Genomic DNA, 26673 nt, shown 5'->3' on the forward strand with positions numbered 1-26673 from the left:
TTTTTTAACAGGTACTCTATGATCAAATGTCGTTGAAGTTGAATTAAATTGAGTCTAATTAAATATTTTCCTTGGAGAGCCGAAGTTCTACACTAGATTTAAATAAGTTCAAAATCTTCTTTCACTTGCATATGTTGTCTTGATTTGCATATTAATTCAAATTCACGTTAGGGCTTAAATACTATCGGTAAACTTAAAGCTTGGCGACTTGTTAAAAGAGGTCTCTGAAATATTGGCAATGAATGTACGTACATAAACCTCAAGGAGAAATTTGGTTTTCATTGGACATTGGATGATTAGGTGCAGTGAAATTTTGTCTGTAGAAGATTTTTTTAATTATTAAGCCTTATCGAGTGCCAAATCTTATCATATTATCTAGTTTTGGAATGGATGCTCTCGAATATTAATAATAAATTGGACACTTGCACATCCCCAGTATCATCATTTACATGGTTTTGAAGCCGCCGAATAATCTAGGATCTAAAAAATTCCTAAGTCTTTTGAAATTCAAGGATACTTATAATGCACACCATTACGTTATGAAGTGATCATAGCAATATTACATTAATCACGTCCAAACTTTTTACTTTCATTTTCAAATATTTACACGTAGTAGACTAATATTATAAAAGGTATCGATTTCAATGGGTTCATGGCTATCAAAAATGATGATATCGTCGAATTACTTTTACAATAATTGAATACAAAATGCTAATTAATAATATAAGAGGTCAATTATCATAGACAAATGGTAGTTTACCAAAAGCAAATTGCAAAAAAAATATTATTTTCTTTATCTTCTATTCTTGGGATGCGTCCTTAAATATTTAAAAAAAAGCGAAAATGTTTGATATAAATACAGGGAATGACTAATATATAGAAAAAATGCATTTAAAGATCAGGTATCAAATTTTTCAATTTTATGTAGAATCAAATTTTTGATTCTGCTTCAAATTTTACATTGTAAGATAACAGTTCTAAGAAAAACGACGATAAGACGATAATGTATTTAGGAAAATTATTTAAAAATATAAATTATTAACTTGTAGCCTTTTAATTTTAAATATTTCTAGAAAAAAAATGCACTGGTTTAAGATCAGGTGATTTTGCTGGCCAGTTTATCCAATTGACTTATCAAAAAATTACTTACTTAAACTCAAAAAAACTATACAACTACTGAGATAGTACTAATTTTGGAGCAAAATAAAACATCTTACTAAAGCTAAATGGGTCTATCTGGCATATTAAAATCATTTCGATAAATAAAAAAAATGTACTAAATTTATTAAGGCAATTTAAAATATCATTTCCTTAAAAAACTTCGATTCAAAAAAGGTTGAATTAGTCGTAATAGCTACGGCTATAACTCAGTATCACTTATTTGAATTTATTTATTATGGGTTACTTAATTTCAGAAATTGTCGAAATGATTGAGCTTTTTTTATTACCTGATATTACAAACAAAATAATTAAAGAAACTCCTACCAGACATAATTCCTGTGTTAGACCAAACTTTAACGCTTTTTTCAAACACTAGCACATTTGTCAAATCTAGAAAGAGGCCCGCGTATTTCTCTACTAAAAAATCCTCAACCCGAGCAATAATCGCTAGGGTCCAGCAGGGTTTTCGGCTAATCCTTCATTCCTATAACTCTTTATAAGTTTATTATTGCAGATGTCTTTCTAAATAGCCCTATCCCTGAAACTTGACTTTTTTTGATGACACAGCACTATAGGCCACCTAGCGCAACCAATAATTCTTAATAAAACATCTTCAAAACCATCTGAATACTTTTATAACGCGGGCATATAAGTGAAAGATCAAGATTAACGAGCAGAAAACGGAGACTATCTGTTTTACAAACAGTAGATCTCCTATGCTGCGAAATCTTGACATAAACGATGTGCCTATCCGATAAAACAGAGAGATAAGCTATCTAGAAATTACACTAGACAGAAACTTAACTACAGTAATTATGTTACAAGAATGCTAAAATCCATTTTTCCATTGAGGCGGAAAGGTCTCAGAAACTTGAAACTCAAAAAAAGTTGTGCAGAGAGTATCTAAATGCATAAAACTTTGATTATCAGTGTCTATTTATAGAGCTTCGAGCCTGATGTATCGAAATTTGCATTGTATATCTTTATCATCTTTAATAGGGTTCTTACATAACTCTCTACGAATTGGCTGTTTCTAAGATAGAAACTGTCAGATAACTGATTGACGAAGTGCAAATGATTAAAACTGCATTAGTTTCAATCGTTCACTATACGAGCATTTTAAAGGCCAGGACTGATCTCAAAAATGGAAGGGATATTGGAAGCATGTTGTTTATTCAAATAGGGACTCTTTTAAAGGATGTCAATAGCCAGACGACGAAGTTATTTTGAAGAAGAAATATGAAGGTAGGAAACTAACCTCTATCACTGCCTGGAGGTGAGGGGATAGCATTTCCAGCTTTAAGCATGAATAAAGAAATCGTTTTTTTGAAGTAAACATTGTTTTATTTTGTATACTTTTAAACTTTTTTTTTTTTAAAAGTCAAAACCGCAGTAGTCCGATTTCCAAAAAAACAATTTACAAAGAATTATAGAACCTTTTTATTGAAAAATCACTTGGCCTCTCTTCCTATTGTTTCTGGATTTTTTAGAAAAAAATATTGCACTGACCTCTTGGGGTACGTTTTCTTTCGGGCATCCTCTAACAAAAGAAATGGAAATATTTAATTCTCAAACTAATATAATAAGGAGGTCAAGTTAAAGCCATTTAAGAAAAGCAAGACGCTGCCTGCAATTTGTCACACTTTTATGTTACAAATTATTTTATACCTTAATGTCATACATCAGTTATTTTAAAATACCAACCTTTTCGTAAACAAATAAATAAAAGTTCGAATTATATAATGGAAATCTATACATGTAAATGGCGCTAATTTGAAATATTTTAACGCTTCATTTTGTGCGTTGCATAACACTGCGGCGTTTTACCTTTTGATAAAAATAGAACGACATAATAGGCTGAATGATAATTTGTAACTTTGGCTACTACATATACGATTAAACGGTATATTAATTTAATGTGCATAATTTTTATAATTTATATTATTCATGGAAGAGTGTTATTTTAAATTTGGCTGGAAAGCTTATCTAAATTAATTTGCCAAGGATATAACCCATTGTACAAAATACTGTATCGTTAAATTAGAGTTACTCCATGAAAGATTTTTTTCCAACATCATTTATGGGTTAACATATCTTGAAAAGAGTTCAACCGATGACAATGTAATAAATAGGCTCACAAAAATATTTAGTAATATTTATAATATTGGAAAAATTCCCCAGAGTTGTTAAAATCGACATTTGTTATCATACCAAGGAAATCAAATGCAAAAGAGTATGTAAGAGTACAGAATTATCAGTCTTATAAGCCGCCTATTTAACACCTTCCTAAAAGTCATCCACGAGGAAGTATACAAAAAAATGCGAAGAACAAATAACACGTACACAATTTGGATTTTGTGATGCTCTGGGTATCAGAGACGCACTTTTTGCTATATAGGTTTTGTTCCAGAGGTGCAGAGACGTCAGTTGGGATATATATGTATGCTTGTGAATTACCAGAAGGCGTTTGATAGAGTTAGATATGACGAACTTATATCACTGTTTAAAGAGATTGCAATTGATGACAAAGATCTGATAAGACATAAGTTATTTAAATAGAGCGTCGAGTGAGGCAAGGATGTGTACTATTCCTCATCTTGTTTAATATTTATTCCAAACATATCTTCAAACAAGCTTTAATTAATGACTAACAGCCAACGTTTGAACCACATCAGATATGCAGACGAAGCATTGATATTCGCAGATAGCCTGGAATACATAGAAAACACTGATGACATTAGCAACTGAAATTAGCCAACCGATTAGATTTAAACGCGAAAAAGAGCAAACTATATGGTAAATTACGAGACAGTTTTACCACTAAACAAAACTCTTTATTTTACTCTCCACGTCTTTCGCTACCACTGCTAGCATCGTCAGGAAAAAATTAGACACGTGTTTCGTTAACGATGTTCGCATATTCGGGAGACGTGTCCAGAGTAAAATAAAGAGTTTTGGTTAGTGGTAAAACTGTCTCGTAATTTGAGCGTCAGACCAGAAGTTCCGGACTAAACTGACAACAACTAATATGGTCATTAGGAAATATCCAGTCTTAAATACACAGCTGACGATTAATCAACAGCCAATTGAAAAAGTCGAAAGTTACAAATACCTTAGCACGAATGCAAACAACTGTCAATAAGATCACACCTTGGAAATAAGACAACGTATAGCAAAATATGAGGCTAAAAACCAAGATTCTCGTGCTACAGTATAAAATACAGTACTGTTTATACAGTATACTACAGTAATTTTCACTATGCTTTTTCAGTTCTGCTATATATGGAGCGGAGGCTTGGAACCTCTCGGAAGCAGGTATAAAAAAACAGAAAGCGTTCAAAATGTGCTTTTACAGATGTATACCAAGAATCTCCTGCATCGACCGAGTCAAAAATAATGAAGTCATATGCCGAGTAGGTAAGAAAGTTATTACCACAATTAAAAAACATAAATTAGAATACTTAGGCCATATTATGAGAAACGATAGGGCCTCTTCTAAAAAATCTACAAAGAAAAGTGTACGACAAGAGGTATACTTTTTATTGTACAATACCTGGCTTCAAAACCAATGAAAATGGCTTAAAATCACTACAACTGCTACGCACAGCCTCCAACAAAGTAAAAATTGCCTTCAAAAACTCAACCAGGACATTTGAACCTTAACATCATAGAACCTTATATAGACAGAATATAACTCAATTACTGGTGAAACCAATTTAATCAATACATAGTTTTATTGTATTGTAAAAAGTAATGTTTCGACACAAAGCCATTAAACAAAAAAGTAATGTTTGATTTATAGTAGAGGGAGGTTGAATTCCTCACAACATTAGCGTGGCTAAGCAACAGTGACTAAGTGAATATTTACAGATATAAATGGAACACTTTAGATACTAAATTTTGGAAGTTCGATAATATCCCTATGGAAATTTGTTCAATTCCAATATACCAGCCTTTCGGAATTTTATCAATAAAAATATAAGTTGCCGTCTTGGCAAATTTGCCGCATAAATAGCCATGCTGCGACTTACTAATAAATATCTAATCACAAATCAGTTTTAGCACTAGTGAAAACTCTTTATCTTATTCTCGATACGTGTTTCACTCACGATGTTATCATCTTATGGAGAATATTAAAATTGTTTTTATCTTTATTCTGTAATTTGTTTAATTCGTTTACCGTTTACCAAAATTTTTGTTATTGTATGGTTTTCAGTGCGAATCTTTGATTCGATCAGTCTTTTAATAGTACCAGTCTTTTAATAGTGCGCATTTCATTTATCTGATAATTTTTTATGGAAAATAGCCCAAGTGAACTAGTTCCAACAAAATTCAGTAGCAGCATACATGTATGCAAGCAGGTTTTCCTTAAGAAATCATCCGGCCTCTGGTATGTTCTTAAATTGAGTTATTAGACTTCGTGACATAGGGTACTTAAAATAAGGAGGTCACGCTGGAAAAGCTGCTCCACCTAAGATGTTACAAATTGAGAAAGACATTTTAGAAATGATCGAAGAGGAGCCAACAATGAGTACTAGAGCCATAGCTACTAAAGTTTCTCATAGTAAAATATACAAGAAGAATAGTATTATCCTTATAAATATCAACGGGTACAAGTGTTATAACCTATAAAGATCATGCTAGAAGAGTGTATTTTGCAGGTGGCTTTTAAAACAGTCCAACAAAAGTGAAGATCTTACGAAATTAATTGTGTGCATAGATAAGGCCTCATTTACACGAGATAGAGTACATCATGCATCATGTTTGCACAGTAGAAAATCTGCATGCTGTAAAAATATCTAATTTTCTTTAAATGATTAGACTGGCGTGGTAAATAGCATATTTACAAGACCCTTTTTTCCACCATGACTAACCAGTGAAATTTATTTAGATATTCTTCGAAACAATCTTCCAAAGTATTAGAAGATGTTTCTCTAAATGTGAAACAATATGTGGAATATATCAACCAGGGCTTCTCCACATTTTAGACAAGCAGTTATATATCAAGATATAAGCAGACTTATATATTAGCCTCCTCGCTCTCCAGATTTAAGTCCTTACAAGTTTTTTCTTTGGAGCTATTTGAAAGAGTTGATGTATCATGAGGGAGTAGTAAATATTCCGGAAGAACTTCAAGAGAAATTGAGCATCTTATGATTTAATTCGTGAATACCAGGATTCTAAATTTGTATTAAGTCGTGGATTCGCCGAGTATGATTTAGTGTTATTCAAATAAATGGAGACAAGTTTAAACAGTTTTGGTGTAAACGGTAACCATTTAACTTAATAAAGATTTTATATATATATATTTTCAATATTGTGAAGCAACTTTCTTATTTTGCAACTTTTATATAAGTGAATTTTGGTATATAAACTTCTTTTGGCGATTTCTAACTCAAATCTTAAACCAGTGATGGTGCTAATAGTTTCATTTTAAAGTCCTGTAATCCTCTACCTGTAATCTTGATATAATCACTAAATGAATAACATTTTTGCAGAAATTAGTAATTATAATTTATCTTAAGAGAGGAGATTTAAGCGCTTACAGATCCTTTGAACCTTAAACTCTCATGCAAACTCATACTCTTCATGACCTCTTCCATCCAACTCTAATAATTTGTCACTTATTTGGACAGGCGCAAAACATGAGGCATTTTTTTTCATAAAATATGAAGACACTATAAGGAACTCAACATTCAAAGTTAAATGAATGTAGATCACGTATATTAGAGAAAAAGACAACAATATCGCAACGTCGCTCGATGTTATTGATTCCACCGACACAAGTAATCTTTACCAGTGACGTCGTCAAAAAATATTTACATGATAAATATTTATTATTAATAGATTATGTTTTAAATTATAAATAATATTTCTGTTTATAAGCTCGTTATGTGTTTTTTTTTTAACGTACTTCATTAGAGTAATTATACTTATCTAATAAAAAGCATTCTTATGGAAATTAAATTTTTATAATAATTATTATAGATTTCTTAATAAGTTTTTGATGACATCAGCATTGCCTGCGCTGTTGCCATATTATTTTTACGTTTAGAATAACATATATCTATTTCTTCTTTTCATTTTTAGTCCAAAACCTAACATCAATAAGTTCTCTGTCTGCAACTATTTAAATCTTGAGCCAATATTCCGAACGTTACTTCAATGAACTGATAACTGATAACTATTGGCGATGCGGCTCCTTATATACTCGGTAGAATACTATTCCGGAAGATTCCCACTAACTTCGAGACGTTGTGCAGTATACCTTGTACTCTTGTCATTCCAGAATAACGGAGAATCATCCGATTTCACGGTGTTTACAATATCGTTACAATAGAAAAAAGAAAAACTCACTATCAATATTTTATTGATAAGCACATAAATTTGATTGTTTTGACGTGTCGGGGGTTTGTTAAATGGATTGGACGGATGTTCGTCAGTAGCTTCTTATAATTTGAATCTTTAGATATTCTCTCATGCTGTTGGCATAGGCTTTGATAGTTTTTGACCCTTAATTTTTCAGACGTTGGTGAGTATGGAACTAGGGACATCAAGTTTCTGTTTGATTTAGTTCTAAAATCTTTATTGGTACAAGCTTGTCCCTTAACATAAACGGTGTTTCTTTTAAGGTAAGTCGTTTATTTATTTTTCCATGACAGCCTTAATTTTTTTATTTATTTATCTTTATTTTCTAACAAGCCAGACTGATGTGTTGATATATAGCTGAAAATTTCCTTTTTTAAAAATGCGTGTAAATTTGACAACAGAGAATCCATTAATATGTTTGTAAACAAAGCATCCTCTTTGCCCCTGTGCAATGTTGAACTCAAACCAAATTGTTGTTAATGTTCTAAGCTTTCACATATTTATTTAATTACATCGTAAAACAGTTTCAAATTCATTTAAGGGCTTTAAATTTTAAGTTGTGTAATCAAAATTCTTGTATGCTTTCAAAGCATTACCAAGTTTCTTCAAAGAGGATTAGAGTAGAGTTTAAATTGGCACGAGAACTGTCATTTGTCAGAACCGTCAATTGTCAGATCTCGGATCTTAATAATTTAAATAAAGTTCTTTTTTATTTTGAATGAGCGTTGTTGAGTTTATTTGCATCTTTTCCTAAAAACTACCACAGATAGAAAAAGAATGTGTTATTACTTAAGTAGACAGCAGTAGATTAAACCCTTAAAAATTGATTTCTAAACCTGTGCGAACGCGATTTGAATTTTAAATAATTAATCGATACCACCCATCAAAACTTTACTTATTATCAATGCCGGATAAAACATCATCAAGCAGACGTTATGCAGGTATGGTATGCAAGGTCGTTTCTTCACTCTTCAGCACGTCCATCATCAATATTTTCCGCGTCGCGTCGCCTAGAGGGGGAATTTTCTCTGACAGCGGACTATACCGTAATGTTTCGTGATAACGAAATAGCGCCTCCACCTCCCCCGATTTACCCTGATGGCGAGGATTATTGATATAAAAATGAAAGAAAGTCAATTTTGGGTAGTACAATTTTATTGGCTCGTGTGGTAGTGTATCAAGTGACACGATGAGGATTTTGGTGGTAGGTATTTTCTTAGTGATAACTGTCAAGGGACTTAAGTAATTATAATAAGAATATCGCATTGGTAGAATTATCGGGTGTTAATATATTTATCAAGCATAATTAACAAAAAGACTAGTAATGAGTAAGATATTTCAACCAATGATATTTTTGATTTTCACAAACAAAATCTTTAAAGATCTTTATAATTTAGAAAATTGAATATTTAATTTTTGCGAATGCTCTGTACGATTTTCTCTCATCCAATGGGGATTATTCGTGCTCCAATACCTAAAATTTCGCTTATTTACCATACCATTTAGTCAAAACGTTGGATCACTAAATAGTATCTGCCGATGGAACAATGGATTTAAGTTACATTAAATTTTCAGAAAGTTCTAGTCTAAGATCAGGATCATCATTGTTTAGCTCATGCAGTAATTTAAGTTTGTATGGATGATACTTTTCTTTCTTCAATACACGCAAAAGTTGTTCGTTGGCTAACAACATTATACAGGATGGTCCAGTTTAAACGTCATTAATTTTAATACGTGATAGAGAGTTTTAAAAGAAATAGACTCTTACTATAATATTTTTTTAAGATTTATCAGATTTATTATATTTATTATGTTTATTTATCATAACTTTTAAACTACCAGCTTAAGTTTAATTAAATTTCGCATGCAGGTTATTGTTGTGAATTATCAATTACTGATGAAGCCAATTTTTAAAAAAATTGCCAGTGCCGTAACATACGGAGGGTCTCAAATCTGTGGGGTGATAAACTATTGTTTTATGAAAACTTAACTTTGGATTCTCTTTTTAATTTGGCAAAAAAAGTTATTTTTGCAAAATTTTGATTTAAGGCACTATTTTTAAAATATTTTAGTTAAAATGCTGCAAAAACTTAAAAAAAAAGAAAATTAGTCTTGAATCTTAAATTAAACCTGTCAAATGAAATAATGACTTAAGGTAACTTTTGATCATCTTTTATATTCAACTTTTTAACAAATCCAAGCCCGATTTTCGTTTTTTTATACATTTTTGCAACATTTTAGTACGTATTTCTGAATAATTAAAGTAAGATATTTTAAAAACAGTGCGTTAAATCATAATTTTGCAAGAGTAACTTTTTTTTTAATTAAATGGAAAATCTAACAGTTGACTTCTTATAAAAAATATTTTTTCACTTCGCAGATTTGAGACAAAAAAGGACCAAGTCCCTCCGTATGTTACTTGACAATTTACTATAATAATCTGCATGCAAAATTTAATTAAAATTAAGCTGGTAGTTTAAAAGTTACGATAAATAAACAAATAATTATTCTTAACTTTAACACCCTGTATCTTTGTTATTAAACATTTCTGAGAAAAATCTTATAATGAAAGTCTATTTCTTTTTCAAATTTTCTATTACGTATTAAAATTAATGACGTTTGAACTGAACCACCCTGTATAACGCTACTTCAGAAGACGAAATATGGGGATTATCTTCCACTTTTAATAACATATTCAATCTTGTTTTTTCATTAATTTTTGGACGGCTTACTATACGATTTTAGACTTTTTTTAGGCACTAGTGCGTAAAAAGTGAAACTTTACACACTCTGGGAAGTGTGTAAAGTGAGCACTTTACGCACCGTAGTGGAAAAACAATTTTAAGTGCATTTGTTCCATATTTTTTGACATGTATCATATTTTGTATGTTTTCATAACAAAGGAATTAAAAAGTAAGAATTGAAAAGTGAAATCCGTTTTTTTTCTATTTTTAGTAGAGAAGCTTTTCGATTCATAAAAACAGCAATTTTCAAAACTGGGTATCTTAGAAACGGTACTAACTAACTAAGGTATATTGCTAAACAGTTGAAATTCCCAATGAATTATGTGATCCAGAACAGATTTGCCATTTTCTTCCATCTACTTTTTAAGCTCCTTACTCTGTGTCAGATAACTAAATCTTTTTCTATCTTTAAATGTCCATCCCAATGATAATGATGAACTAAATTTTACCTTTATAGATGAAAATTCCCTGTTAAATATTCTGAGTATAGTAGTAGAAAAGTAAAGTCTGACTGTAGTATATCCACTGGGGCAATTACGACGATGATGGTAGACCACTCGGTAAAAAAACAAATCCCAAAAAACTAACAGATCTAAGACCGATCAGTAATCTTTCGGTAGTTCCTAAAATTCTTGAAAAACATATTAATTCCGATGTGGTTACAGCACTCTTCTACTTGCTTCATTAATTCTTTTAAATGATGTTCGTCGCTGTGAAGATAAATAACTGAAAACTTGCTTGGGTTGATTTCAGCAAAGTATTCGATTAGCCATACTTCATTACTATGGACTTTCTGATAATTCTGTAAAATTTCATAGATAGATCCTCTTGTGTGGAAACTATGAGAAATTTTCAAAACGTTTGATCTGAATTTGTACCAGTTACCACACGTGTGCCTCAAGGCTCCATTTTGCCTTGCCTCTGTTGTTTTCCATATATGTTGCAGATATGAGCAATTGCATTAAGAACTCAAAACAACCCTATAGAAACACCTATAGAAAAAAATCATTCATATTCAAATCAGAAGGTCTATGTAGCCACGACTGTGTTCCTCCATGCCATTTACAGGAAGTATAGTATCATATTGGGTTAAAGGTATCCTTTAGCAAAATTGGTAAACTCTGTTCAAGGAACTGGTGATAAGTATGTTCGGTTAATCCCTAGTATATAGATAATAAGGTTCAATTTAATTAACACCAATAATTGTAACCCCTACATTTACAAAGAATTACTCTTGATTACAATCAGGCTTCTTTCAGCGTATTAGGTTTTTCGCTTCAGAAATTATCGTTCCTGCATAACAAAAAAAAAGTCACATTTGTTTATTATTTTCTTTCCTTTGAACAATAACTTATTTTTTCATTGTTATTAGCTTACTTCTGTGAAAAATATAACCTACTTAGCTATTTTTACCTATATTTGCAGCTTTAAATGTAAAACAAACAATATTTATTATAAAATTAAATAATCAAACATGCACACAAGTAATATATATATGATGATACTTGATAACGCTTTTCCTTTTTAACATCTATAGCGTAAGTGTTTCACTGAAAACCATAAACTTTATACATTAAAAGATTAAACAATAGCACTTTCATTGTTTGTTGCAACAATGGCAGAGTATGTTAATGTTTAATGGAGCATTTATTTGCAAACCATTATGCGTAACGTACTATTACTTATAACATGTTCTGACTTTAATTTTTATGAGAATCACTTGTGAAAATTATATACCTTTATCACTGATCAAATAAATAACATAATTATTGCGAACATTCTATAAATTTTCTCAAGGATTTTGTGGATTGTTAAGTAGCATCAAGCAAGTCGATCAAGCAATTGTTAAATATCGTGAAACTAATATGCTGGTATTAAGCACTTTGGGATATGTGAGCAGCGACTGATTAACGACGGTAGACTGCGAACTTTTCGTTCTATCTTTTATTTTTTGATTGGGTTTATTCAATTTCAAAAGAAAGCTTTAAGTCACTTTAAGAATTTAATTCATTTATTTACGTCAATATTTTAATCATTCCTTGCTTATACATTCTTAACTAGATGAAATACTTAGAAAATTAAAAGGCTAGAATTAGCATTGCCGTGGAACTATGGGTAGTTTGTTTGCTTGCAACATCTCTGATGCAATGATGCCAAATACTTATGTAGAAATGGCAGAAGAACATTTTATAATATAAAAATGTATCACTTATTTTGACAGCCACAAAACAATACTCCTGTTCCTCTTTAGCAAAATATAAAGCGCTTTTTTTTTAATAAAATATGATAAGATACTCTACAAAGAAGTCAATATTCATAGTTAAATGAATGCAGATAACGTATATTACAGCAAAAGGCAACAACATTGCAACGTCGCTCAATCCTATTGTTGATTCCATCGACACAAGGAACCTTTACCAGTGACGTCGTCAAAAAATATTTCCATGATAATTATTTATTAATAATAGATTATGCTTTAAATTATAAACAATATTATTATTTATGCGTTTGTTTACTTTAACATTATAGTGAAGATACCTATCTACTAAAAAGCATTTTTATAGAAATTCAATATTTTATAAGTATTATAGACTTCTTAATAATTTTTTATTTAGGTCTATTTCTATGATCCCGTATTCTACGTTTATGAAGACGCTTCCCCCATGTAGTCATGTTACGAAAGTATCGATATTTACTTGTGAAAAGATCGGCTTTAATTGCCTTTTTTCCGTGCTGCGGCACAAGTTTTTACCATCGTAACAGTTCACAAAAACACTCAAATATAGCTAAAAATTTCCTCTTTTGAAAATATTTGTAAACTTGAAAACAGAGAATCATGTGTGAAACCTGTGTCATTTCAGGAAGAAATAATTTTTATAGCAAAAGAGGTGCAGAACAACTTTGTCTTGCTTATTTAAAACTGCAAATGAACATAAGATATAATTCACTGACCATTGGTGCTGTTAGTAAGTTACAATATTAACTCGCCAGTTTCATTTTATTTCAGAGATTTACATGTTTCATTTACATGATTAATTTTTCCTGGTTTCATTATTTTACGCTTTGGATTTATTTTTCTGTATTTAAAGAAATTTTACTTCCTGGCAGATTTATTACAAAATTATTATTTTCATATACCCAAATATGTGACCCACTTTCTCCTGATGTTAGTAGTGAGAGAAAAAAAGGTCAGTAGGAACTCAATGATTATAGAAGAATAATAATAGATTTGAATCAGCTGTATCTGCAACCATATTATATCTGCACAAGGCATCAATAATTATGGATTGGATTATATGCATTTACATGAAATTGTTTTTTTCCTGGTTTGGACTTCTTTGCAAAATATTCAAACTTTTTGCAGATAAGTTTGAACGGATTCGAGTATAACGTTCGAAATGCTTCAAGTCTAATAAAGTGACAGAAGAGTGAATTATTGAAGAAACTTCATATAAAAATAACACTTAATGTTATTAATCAGCAGTAGCTTCAACTCTTATCTCGCGAATTATATTGAATGCAAAAAACTATTATATAGTTGCTACCTAAACACCAACTTGGTCGCCTCCATGATGATTGACATGCTTCCATGAGTATAAAAAATAAATAATTAAACTGAATTGTCATTTTTGTATTATCAGATGAAGAGGAGAGGGCGGCAAAAGAGTTTAATCGATAACAAATGTCTGAAGACTGTCGTAATATAAAAACACGAATCAATTAGGAAATCACTAAAAAAGTTATTGGCAATTGTCCCATTGATGGATTTGATATTCAACAACAGTAAAATAGTACATTAAAAGCTCATTTGGTAATGCTAGTTGCTCAATAACAAACGACAACAAATATTTGCAACTGATATGTAAAAATCGTTTCGCCATGAAAAAAGTCATTAGTTTGTCATCTTGTAATACCGTATATTTCATAATCAAATTATAGTAAAAATTAATATATTGGTAATGGCAGTAATTACCTTAAAATTTATTTAATAGTGCTAAATGGTATTTAAATTTTTACAAAAATATTTTAGGAAATAACTATTAGTAATTAAGTAAACTAGTCGTAAGTGAAATTACTTAAATTTTAAATTAAGTGAACTAAAAAATTATTTGATTTAATTGTTCAAAGTATCTACCTTCATATTGTAAGCGTGGTCTAGTCGATTTAATAATCTGACTGTTGGCTTTCCTAATAACATGGCGGCCAGTACTTAGATCATATTATTAATTTTATAAAGTATATCAGCCCTGATATGTGACATTACTATATACAGGATGAGTCGGAAGGAACGCAATAAAATCTAGTGAGTATTGTTCAAGTTTGTATGATTAAAGGCGTATAAAATGCCTCACATCAATTCAAATTTAAAATATACAAATATGATTTTTGTAATGGGAATGCTACAATTGGACATTCCACAGAAAATAGCAATCCATACAGCGGATACAGCACCTACAACCAGAAAATTATATTCGGAGCAATCAATCGTGCATACTATTTACCCATGAAGCAACATTTACCCGTGATGGCATCAATAATACTCAGAACTATCATGTATGGTTAGACGAAAATCCACACGCAATAATCGAAATTAATTTTCAGCAGATGTTTTGGCTAAGCGTGTGGTGTGGTATGGTGGATAGTTATTTAATTGGCCTATATATTCAGAAAAGAGAGGAGAGTTAGCTCGTTAAGTTAAGCAATATTTTGAACGAAGAATTTTAAGGTCTAAGGATTGGTCATGGTGGTCCTATTAGTTGGCCTCCAAGATCTCCAAATCTCACACCTCTGGACTAATTCGATGCATTAGAAATGCAACATTGTTTGTCAAAGAAAAACATGAATCAATTAGAAAGGCAACAAGCATATAAAGCAGGATATGTTAAGAGATTAGTGGTAATTTTGAGTATTTGTGAATACAGCGCTCTAATTAAAGCCATGTTAATGTAGGAAGTTTCGTTTGTTTGTAATTATGCAGAATTACCTGGAGTTTGGTGCGTTCCTTTCGACTTAGCCTGTATAAATAGTAGTCCAGATAATGTACCTAAACACTGTATTTTATCCCTTACCTCGCAGAAATGTTTATCAAATAGTAATATAATCTTTAATATATTTCCTTTAATATTTAACTATCAACTTACTTGGATAAACTTTTCCATTAAAATATCTTGCTAAACCTTATTAAGGGAAATAAAAAAATATTCTAATTTTTATTAAAATATTTCACTTGGTTATAAAATATTTTATTTCATAGCGAGTGATGATGGGTAATAACGAAACGAGCTGAACTAATTTGATAGTGGTGGCTTTTTTTTTATGGCAAAATATTATTTAGGCTTGATAATTGAATTAATAATTCAGATCAAGTAATGGAACATAATGAACTTAGATCGAACAACTAGCCCAAGGTCAAAAGAAGAAAAGGTGTTGATAGATTTGTGATTTGTAGATAGCCGGAGGCTGTTATGGAGATATTGTAAGCAGATGGAGTCTGTTATGCCATTTGTCCAGCAGGCTCTTCATTGACGCAGCTTCTACGCATTTAGCTATACTGATTATGGGTTCAGACCCCACAGACTGTTTTGCCTATCTTAGCCTTGCAAAGGAATCCAGCTGAATCCTTTTTCGTTTGTCCTGGATGCTCAAGCACCCAGGCATCTCCAGTAAGATCTAGGAGCTCACCTTTTCAGCTGTAACAGCCTTAATGAGACCCCTGCTGTCCTAGCAGGTTAATACGACTGTGTTGCGGTGATTGCAGTATAATATTGCCTATCATCATTTTAACACCGCAAAAACTTTAGCCTGGAAGACAGTACCATGCTCCCCCAGCGAGTGTGCTCTACTAGTATGTACGAGACCAATACAGATCTCTGCACCACCTCTATTACGAGTATTTATTCTGGAGCCATCTGTATAACAGATGGTCTTTTTATTAAGCAATTTAGGTTCATTGGAGTGCTGCCACTCCTCCCTGCCTATAATGCAGGTCACAAAACCCTTGTAATCCACAGCTGCCATATAGTCATTGCGCATCAGAAGAAGAGAAAAACATATAAAGAACTTATGAGCAGTCCTTATTACCTCGAAATGTACCACTAAGTCCAATGATAAAAGACTCAACTGAGTTTCTATCGCTCCAGTTTGGCGCCATTTGCATGAAACCCATTATGCTGAGACATGCACGATGATGGACTTTATTCAGTTAGGCTTAGATTGCTTTCTTTGTACATGCCACCAAATGATATTCCCAGTACGTGAGAAGATTAATAGTGAAGAATTTTAGAGGACAGACTCCAGATGTTGCGAAAAGACCATCTGCAAGCACATAACCGGCAATTTGCTATCTTTCTGATATTTTGATATCTGCGTGATCGTACCAGGAGAGACTAGAATCTAATGCAATTCATTCTCAGAAATCGAACTGTCCTGGAGCATTGCAACTGAAGTCCACCCAGAGACACAACACATGTTGTTCCGAAGTGTGATGAATTTGTGTGTGAAAAAGTAAAAATTTATAAATAGTTAACATTTTAGCTGTTTACATAATAATCAATAAGCATAAGAGACCGTCTCCTATATAATTTTATTACGTTTCATTGGGAGCATCGAATACGATTCTAGAAATAATTAATAAAAGGACAATAATATACTTTTTACCACTGATTTAAGTCATTTGCTTTAAAGCCACTATTATTGGTATATCTTTTATAAAATATTAGACAACATTTTAAGTGAGTTACATATACTAATTTGTATTTGTATACAACTTGTATTGAAATCAAGGGGTCCGCAAACCAACAAACAGAAAACCTTAGATATGATATATTCAGTCAATGAAAGTCTTGCGTAAAACGTGAAATGTCTCAATTTCAATGGCCTGTCGGATAATAAAAACCAAACCAAAAATAATTATTTAGTATCTTTTCTTTATAAATAAGATATCTTATGTTGATGTTTGTCTTAATGAAAACGCTCTCACAGAGCGATATGAAGTGTGACGTCACTTGTTAGTTAACCAATAATTTTGCTGCGGGCGTCAAGCATAAACCCTCAAGATCGCGAATTCTCGTGTTTTATTTAAATATACATTGAAAACTAGATTTTTCTAAACATTACTAGTGCATAGTACCCCAATATATCATCAGTTCTTTAAAAGGAGACCAAAAGAAGAAGGTTGTTTTGGTTGTAGTTTGAAATAGCCCGGTAAAACCCGAATGAGTGCTCAAAAAGTAATTCTTCTATGTGCGGTTATGACTATCATTTTGATGTAGATGTTTAAAAATATGTTAGGATTATTAATAAATAGAGTCTAACGAATCTTTCAGGATAGTTTTTATTAACTACTTTTTTTAACGACTCTCGGAAAATACTACGTATGCAAAGATTTTAATACGCTTTTTTATGCAATATAAATAACGAGGCGAAAATAAAATATAAAGGCGAAATAAACAAAAAATACACAATTTGATTTATATCATTCTATTTTTCATTATAACGTTTTCTAGGGTATAACCGGTGACAATTGGGACATTTTCAGAGGTTATACATTAAAACTCTTTAAGATAGAAAATAGGTTTAATTTTTCTGTACAAACTCTTTACAACCGAAAAACGTGTCACTTCTTAGTTTAAAGATTTGAGATTATCCTTTTATAGTAATGGAATTGATGAAAATTTAGGTTAAAGATTTTAGGTTGCCATCCTTGGTGACACCGTGGGCAAATATTCGCGATGCGATCCTGTAGTCTCAGGTTTGGCTTCTGACTTGCGCATGACTATTTTGGTCGTTTCTAAAAAATACTGAAAAATATACGAAATTAGTCCATTAGAAAAAAAAAAGATTTTAGGTTACTAAACTATTTTTTATATCACTATCTATGTTTTTTGCATAAAAATAAATCTAAAGTAATTCACGTATGATACGCAATACATTAGATATGAATTATTACATTACTTACGGCACAGGCATAAGCTTTCTCTATAATTCGGTTTCCATCCTTAAAAACACAGTTATTAGGTTCCTAATTAATGTTTTAGATTTAGTTGAAGTTTATTACGGTATTTAAACTTTCTGAAGATAAATACGAAACAGTTGTAATTAGCAGTTGGAATTCCCTCATATTTTCCTAAATTACTGGTGTTATAGATTAGGCACGGTCTTGGAACTTGCACTAGAATTTTATATTTATGCAATACTTTTTCTTTTTTCTTTTGAAATATAGTTATTATGATGAATCAGGAAGATAGCGTAGTAATTACTGTATAAAGGCTTTCAGTTTAAAAGGTCGAACATTGCTGTAATTTTGAGACTTGCATTTAAAAAATCTTTTATGTATTTAAAAGAGAGGACGTACATTGTATTTATTTCTTCTTCTTTACCTTCTTCTCATTCTTCTTCTTCTTCTTCTTCTTCTTTCTTGTTAAGCCACGTCTTTGCAGACGGCCGCCCATATTCTGCTTACTTATGAAAAGCGTACTATAGAGGTACATCTGGATCTTTCCATGCCTTTCATGGGGTAGTCTCTTCAAGTTTTTTCTATTTTCTTTCTTTTCTTAGGTATTCTATGATTTTCTGCATGACCATTGACGCTGGTTTTGTTAAAATGTTGTTGTCTACTGGTCCTATTAGTTCCTGTGTGGTAGTTTTCCCTGCATTAATTTTCTCTGAAGGTACAGTTGAAGATGAAATGATTTAGTGTTCCTTCTTGATAACAAATACAATTTGGGTTCTCTTTGACATTTATTTTATTTAAGAGTTCTGGAGTGGAGCACTGCCGTGTTCTCATTGGCGTTCTCATCACTTTGACGCTGTTTGTGTATTTGGAATTGTTAAACCATGTTTTCTTCTGTGGTAGAGGCTGTATTTGTGCGTAGTTGCCACTTTTTTCGTGTTTCCAGTTGTCGCATATAACCATCAATGACATATAGACAACTGCATAGCCAAAGCACAAAAAAGCATTATTGTGATGAAGAATCTAACTAGAGTATGGTGGGGAGCAGATCCAAAATTACTGCTCACAGTATCCAAGGCACTTGTCAGAAGTCACTTGGAATCTGGAACAACATGCAAAAATAGACAAGACTTAGTATCAAGCATAACGATCGGGGAGGATGTATGAAATCAAATCCAATAAAGGCACTTTTATCAGTGACAGCTGAAACTCCTATGGAACTCAGAAGAACAGGGCTAGCAGCAAAATTTGTAGGGAAGATCATGTCAAAATTAAATGGTATAGTATGGACTCAACTATTACCTTTCTATCAAATGATAAATGAGGGATACAATTATTGGACAAGACAACCAACCAGGACAGTTATCATAAAAGGGACGGAACAAATACTACAATATTACAATTATATCTATAGAGACTCCAAAGTACCATGTTATAAGTTCCCCTATAATATACACAACAAAAAGGATAGAATACCTAAATACCTACTTAAGCAAAGAGGGCCAAAATAAAAAAAACTCATGCAACCCAAATAACTATGCCTCTGGATACGGGATCTACTGCAGCCAAGCAACGGCGAAATACAGTGAAAGGTTAAATGACTATACACTCATTCCGACAACGGAAGCTACAGCTAAAAGAGAAGCAATAAGACTCTTTTCGCCACAGAAACTCAGTTAGTCATAATAACAGACTCACTGAGTGCTCACTGCTGAGTACCCTTTGCTGAGAGAAAATATATAAAATATAGGAATCAGAAAAGATGCAGATTGCAATGCAAACTTCCAGCAGAAGGAAGACAATATCATAGAACAACCAAATAAAATCCAACATTTAAGATCCCTTTAACCAATAAAATTGAGAAAATATATTTATTTATACTCCTAAGTCCTTACTGTAAAATAATTTGACTGACAAGTTGACATAATGTCAAATATAAATGCTTCAAGTCTAAAGAATGTAAAACTTAACAAAACCTTTATTTTATTTTCAACTCTCATGTTAATAGAAAATGTTTACCTACGTCAACTAGTTACAGACTAAAAAACACTGTTGTTTTTAAATAGGCACTATACAATATTTGATTAAAAACTTAAAAGATTTTGGATCTAAAATTATTTAGATTAAGGCTTCTGGCCTCTTGTGACAGTGTTGTAAAATTTGACTACCCATTTTGACACTTCTTAAGTCTGCTACGTGTGGAGAGCCCATGAATGTCTCCATTTGCGCGATATTTAAAAATTTTATTCTGACAAAACTATATTTGAGATTTTCTCTATATCCTATACAAGCAACAGACGGACAACTCAAGTCCCCTCAAGCAATAGCAGCATAAGACAGGATGGAATGGCATAGTGCAAAATATGCCTCGCGGCAACAGAGTCTGTTTATGGGCTCCATCCTCCGACCTCAATTTTTTCTAAAGAAAAGATTATATTGTCAGTTAGCTTGTTTAAGAATGAGACCAAGTCGTTGAAACCACAGTGCCTCTAACTGTGCCTCACTTGCTCTGCTCACAGTCTCCTCAAATGTACACACACAGATACTAAGGTATCATCAGCAAACAGGACATACTTGTCTATTTGGTTGAGAGGCGGAAGATCATAAGGACGGAGGAAGACCAAAGATCGACCCTTGAGATGCTCTGTAGGCTATATTTCCTGCAGATGACCACACTCCATCGAGTGCAACTATCTGCAAACTGCCACACAAATAGTATTTAAGTTTATGGATTTAGTAGGTTATGTGAAATACAATCAAAAGCCTTGCGTAGGTCATTAAATCCATTATCCCTGATACTGTACATAAACCTGCCCTAAATCTAAACTGTCGATTAGTAAATAATTTATGTTGTTCCAGTTATATTTATATTTCCTATTCGTTGAGGAATACACTTCTTCAAAATCTTGGATTGGCATCTCGATAAAAGAAAATTCGTTTAGCTGAAAAGACATATTAGGATTGTTGAGTAGTGGGATGGGTTCAGTTAGATAAATTGTCGTTAGACTTAGAATAATATTTACAAAAAAATTACTGAATTCATCAGCATTATGATCAGACTCGAACTATGAACTTGAACTTCTTTACGAGAATTTCTATGATTATTATTTGCCATGTGCATTTTGATTGCGTGTAGAATGATTTATAGCATTTTTATATATCTTTTTTCAAAGTGGAATTTTCTAATTTGGTGGTTATTTTTGCATTATCACAGAAAAAAACTGCATTTGTCACGCATAGTTACTAGATCATTAATAAACCATTTTTGTTTTAAATTTGTAGTATTATTATTTGAGGAAATGACTATTCATAGGACCATTTGATTGTTAAAAACCGTTGCTGTTATTAATATTAGAGCTCTTATCATTGTTAATGTTCCAAGACATATTTTCTATACAATTAAAAAATGTGAGTTAAGGGACGTAATATATTTTTTCCACTTATTTTATTTTGATAGCAGAAATATCAATTTGTTGGGATAAATGGTCTGAAAGATTAGTATCCACCACATTGATGCGGCAGTCATTTACCTAAAAATTAATAAAAATATTATTTAGACAGTTTTGATTTCTAGTAAGCAAAAAAACAAATTTCGTGAAACCAAATGAGGTCAGCAATTTCTAAATATTACCTTAATCCAAATACTTTATTTTAGGTCTTGACCACCTTACTTGCAGCGACTTACGGAATACCACAAGGTTACAACTACCCTCCGGCTCCTAGTGGTCCCAGTGGACCCCCATCAGGCAGCTATGGCCCACCACCCGGCCCACCACCAAAATATGGCCCACCTAATGGTGGAAACGGAGGAGGACCACCGGTAGTGCAAAAACATGTATACGTTCATGTTCCACCTCCGGAGAAGGACGTTCCGAGACCTAGGAAGCCCATTGAAGTCCCACCAGCGCAGAAACATTATAAGATTATCTTTATTAAGGTACTTATGTAAACTCAATACTTTTTTAAACATTGTATTGGTTTTTGGTTTAATTCTATTTATTATTTTGATGTTTTACTCGCAGGCACCAACTCCACCAACGCCAACAGCTCCAATCATCCCAGCTCAACCTCAAAATGAGGAGAAGACTCTCGTATATGTATTGGTGAAGAAACCAGAAGAACCACCAGAGATCACCATTCCTACCCCTGCGCCAACCCAGCCCAGCAAACCAGAAGTTTACTTTATTAGATACAAGACGGTAATTATATTTCATATACCCTTAGTAACCTTTACTTTATCGTCTAAGATGGATGATACCGGATGCATCGTGGCAGAAATAGTATTAATAATAATCTCCACATAGTCCGGCTAGGAAAAAAAAATTATGTCTATTTAAGCTAACTTCTATGGCTTTGAGGGTTGCTTTTCTTAATTTTAGTCCACATTTTACTGTGTAAAATGTGAGGGTTCTTCTATTTCAGGAAACGACCATTTCCGTAATAAGTTTAACGATTTTCACGATTTATTTGGCATCATCCAGCTTAGTCATCGGTGTATAGGTTCAGCGGATCCCTTGTGAGAGGTGGGAAATAGTGTTGAAGGAAAAGACAAATAAAAACCACGTTTATTGATTGGGTGCAAGATGATCCGGAAATAAAGGAGTATCTCCTTGTATGCAATGTGTTTAATAGTACCGAGTCAAGAGTTTTATTAGGTCTATGCAATAGTCCCAGATGTTCAGTTTGGTTTTAGAACCAAATACTCACCAGACAACCCGACTTGCACTACACATTCTCTACGGAGCTAATCATGGCATGCACACCAAGACTGTATTTCTTGACCTAAGAAAAGCCTTTGACAAGATGCGCCATGACGGTTTATCACACTAACTAATCACTGTTCATTTTCCCGACTGCATTTTTAAACATGCCCGTTTATTTTTGACCAACCAATCATTTCGTATCTGTGCATAATAATTTGCATCCATCTATCGCTCTATAGGAGCAGGAGTTGCCCAAGGTTCTTCTCTATCCGCCCTATTATTCAACATCTTTATGCGGGACTTACCGCAACTACAATACATAATAAGCTGCTTTATTGGGATGATGACACCGCAATTATTACAACTTCTTTTGCTAAAATGAGCAGTCCAAAGGACTACTGCGACCTTAGACCTATATTAAATATTCCAGTAATTTCAAAAATTTTAGAAAAGGTTATTCAGCCATAAATATATTATAATACATAACATAATCCCGTAGGGTCAGTCTGCCTTCCAAAAGCAGCTTTGCATAGTGGTGATACTACAGTGCTCGTATTGCTTGACTTTCCTAGAGCATTCAATACATTGTAACTGCTTGTAGCAAAATTGGCAAAAGGCTTGGCTAGCAAATTTAGGTCTTATCTTTCTGAACGAAAGCAGCTGGTCGTCCTGGAAAATCAAGCTCGGTCAAAAACTTCTTATAAACTTCTTGTGTACCTCAAGTTTCCGTCTTGGGTTCTACCTTATTTTTAGTGTATGTAGCAGACTTGTAAGACGTTATTAAATATTGTGGTGATATGCGAATTTACTATAGAAATATGATGCAGGTAGAATGTGCATAGACCACTGCGCATCCAATTTTAGGCGGATACATAGAGGGCCGCCATTTTGTCTGGTCTTCACCTTCTGTTACAGCTGAACAGCTGTTTTTGGCAATTAATTCTGTTTGTTTTGAATTAGGGCAATTGAGGTTATTTATTTTGTTCTTTCTGTTTACAAATCGAAATTTCAATATATTTTTTTGTATTGAGTGCATGTTAGTTTTTTTTCTATATTTTTTTTAAATTTACATGTGACAGAAAAAACACATGCAATGCAGCTATATTCTCGCGAAAAAAGACCATACTAGTGCTGGGCACTATCGATGTTTTCGACATCGATGTTTTATTTCTATGCACTATACACATCCAGACTAAGTTTCAATTTAGAAGTGAAGTGTATTTATTTACTTTTGATTAAGTCGGTCTTGAAAATCAAGACAATCGGCGGAGGTCTTGGCTAATTCTACCCTGTCTCTATTTCTATAGAATTTACTATTCTATTACCTGATGTTGTATTGAGAAGCTGAAATAGAATAAATAAAGATTTATAGAGTGTTTCAACATTCTCGTCGAGCAATCATTTATAATTAAATAATTTAATATGTTATTTTATTAACCCATTGTTTTGAGTTTTAAGGATTAATTTAGGATGTGGGATCAATTAAAACCCAAGCCGCATAAATCTTTTTTTTTTACAACGTTTTGGCCTATATTAGGCCTTCTTCAGGGCGAACAGTAGTACATTTGTGTATTTTTTTATGATTCCAGTAAGTGTCTAGTTTTTGAGAATATCTGGCTGTATATTGTTTTCCAAAAATATTATTCATCTAATTTTTTGCTTGTATACCAATACTTCGATATTCTCAAAAACTCAAGACACTTAAGGACATCATCATAAAATAGACCAATGTTCGATCTACTCTATAAATGTTTCTTCCTAGCATTCTGTAATAAGTTTCTCTTCAAAAAATAAGAAAAAAATTGTCTTAAATAATTTACAAATTTGTGAAAGGGATATCAGGTTAAAAATAGTTGATAACTTTAAAAATCTTCTTGTAATTTAAGAGGATGGCTTGAGAACATCCGTATTAACTACAAAGTTAGAAAGAAATCATGCGTCCGTCTTTAGTACTTTGTATTATGAACAATGTTGTATTATGCTGCATTGTCCTTGCTTACATAAAGTCTCTCTATATCGTCTGCGGAAACTGCAAAATCAATGCTGTAGATTTATTTTTAACTTAAGAAAATATGACCAAATCTCAAAGTTCGTATTCTTTGATGAGAATCCTTTTTTTTTCATAAGTTAGTAGTTTTTGTGCATGAAAAGCTGGGTACCTCCCTTCCTGCTTAAGAAGAGCTGGGCAGGACTTCAATCTAAGGTGTATAAATAAATTATCATTTCCTCGTTTTCGTTCAGCCTTACTTTATGTTTCCTTTTTAATTCTGTATTCTATTTCACTATATAATAGACTTCCCAATTCGCTTGAGTGCATTTCCATTGCTGGTTTTAAGATAGAATTTTTTCACCTTACAGTCTTACTAAAAACACATTTTATGGATCTCACGGTTTTCATATTGTTTATCTGTTTTCAGAATTGCGGTCTATATAACTTAGGTATATTTTTTGTTTGTTCTTGTAGTGATTGTAGGTTGACTTAATGAGCTCTAGGCTAGACTTCGCGTGTGTACATTTTAGTCTAATCAAGACATTATTTTTTATTTTATATAGGCAGAAGGTCTTGCTATATTTACTGCCTTCTTAGTAAGTCTAAGAAATACCAACAGCACTTTTAAGTGAAAAAGGAACAAATTAAATGTATGGGGGATGGGGGTGATGATGCTGAGAGTATGAAATAATGGAATATCCTGACTAAAGCTTTTTAGATTCGTCAAACTTTCATAAGTTTGTCAGTTAATCATATACTGTAACTACGAAAAGTCTGTTTTATCAGCGTAGAATAATTTCTTGACTAGTCGAGTTTGGTGGTCAACCGTATTCTTAATGCTATTAAAAAATACGAAATATTAAAAGAAAATTTTGTTTCTAGAAAAAAGAAAATGGTGGAGGACCATACCCAGATAGTGGCCAAACCAGTAATGGCGGCTATCCAGCAGCCGGTCCGCCATCCACTGAATATGGTGCACCAAATGGAGGAACGAACGGATATAAATAAGCATCTTATAAATATTAAGTAAATCAATGGTAGATAATTGCCAGCAATGAAATGCCAAAATATGTCCTATGTAAACTTTGTTGATCTAAATTGAAAAACTTTCGGAGAGACGTGTTTTTGATTTTGTACTCATAACGTTTTAACTTTTAGGATAAAATAATAAAGCTTTAAAAAATGGTGACAAAATATTTTTAACCACTTACTTGTTATTATGATTTGTGGCTTAAAGTTGTTATTTTTATTTGATTGTATGTGTAGAGGTTTGTGATAGTTTTTTTCTTATTGTATATATTTTTTGTTTTACTTTTATAAGTCCTAGGCATAGCTTTTATAAAAGATCAATTTATCATACTTATTAAGTTTACAATGCTCTGTCCCAGAGTTTTTAAATATATTTTTATACCTAAATAAAATGTTTATAATTACCTTTATCTGGAGTGTATGTAATTATATAAAAAACAAATCTAGGGGCTTAAGGCAGACTTGTCTCTTACAGCATTAAAACATAAATAATTATAATTTAAGCGAAGCCAGATCCGGTTGAGGTTTTATTTTATTCATTTATTTTCAATACTTCTATAAACAAAAGCAAAGAGAAGCAGAGGGATGTAGAGAACTATATCCGATGCTGCAAGAATCCAGAAAAGCTCTCAATAAATAGCCATGTAGAGGAATGATATTATACGCAAGGGAATTGGACATTTACTGCCAACCTCCTGGAAATTACATACACAACTTTTATTTGCT

At 32.3% G+C, this 26673-nt stretch overlaps 1 protein-coding gene across 1 annotated transcript; it reads left to right on the plus strand.

Annotated features, from left to right (window-relative positions):
• The first annotated feature begins 8607 nt into the window (after positions 1-8607).
• On the plus strand, positions 8608-26339 carry LOC126738873 (uncharacterized). Its single transcript, XM_050444335.1, has 4 exons — positions 8608-8734; positions 21881-22162; positions 22248-22424; positions 25801-26339. The coding sequence occupies exons 1-4, from the start codon at positions 8720-8722 to the stop codon at positions 25924-25926; spliced, it is 600 nt and encodes a 199-aa protein (XP_050300292.1). The 5' UTR covers positions 8608-8719; the 3' UTR covers positions 25927-26339.
• The last annotated feature ends 334 nt before the right edge of the window (positions 26340-26673 follow it).

This window comes from Anthonomus grandis, chromosome 7 (genome assembly GCF_022605725.1).
Source record: "Anthonomus grandis grandis chromosome 7, icAntGran1.3, whole genome shotgun sequence".
In the NCBI taxonomy this organism is placed as follows: Eukaryota; Metazoa; Arthropoda; class Insecta; order Coleoptera; family Curculionidae; genus Anthonomus; species Anthonomus grandis.

Coding starts and splice junctions, on each gene's coding strand:
- LOC126738873 (XM_050444335.1), top strand. Junction 22,163..22,247: donor ATAAGATTATCTTTATTAAG/GTACTTATGTAA, acceptor TTTTACTCGCAG/GCACCAACTCCACCAACGCC. Junction 22,425..25,800: donor ACTTTATTAGATACAAGACG/GTAATTATATTT, acceptor TTTTGTTTCTAG/AAAAAAGAAAATGGTGGAGG.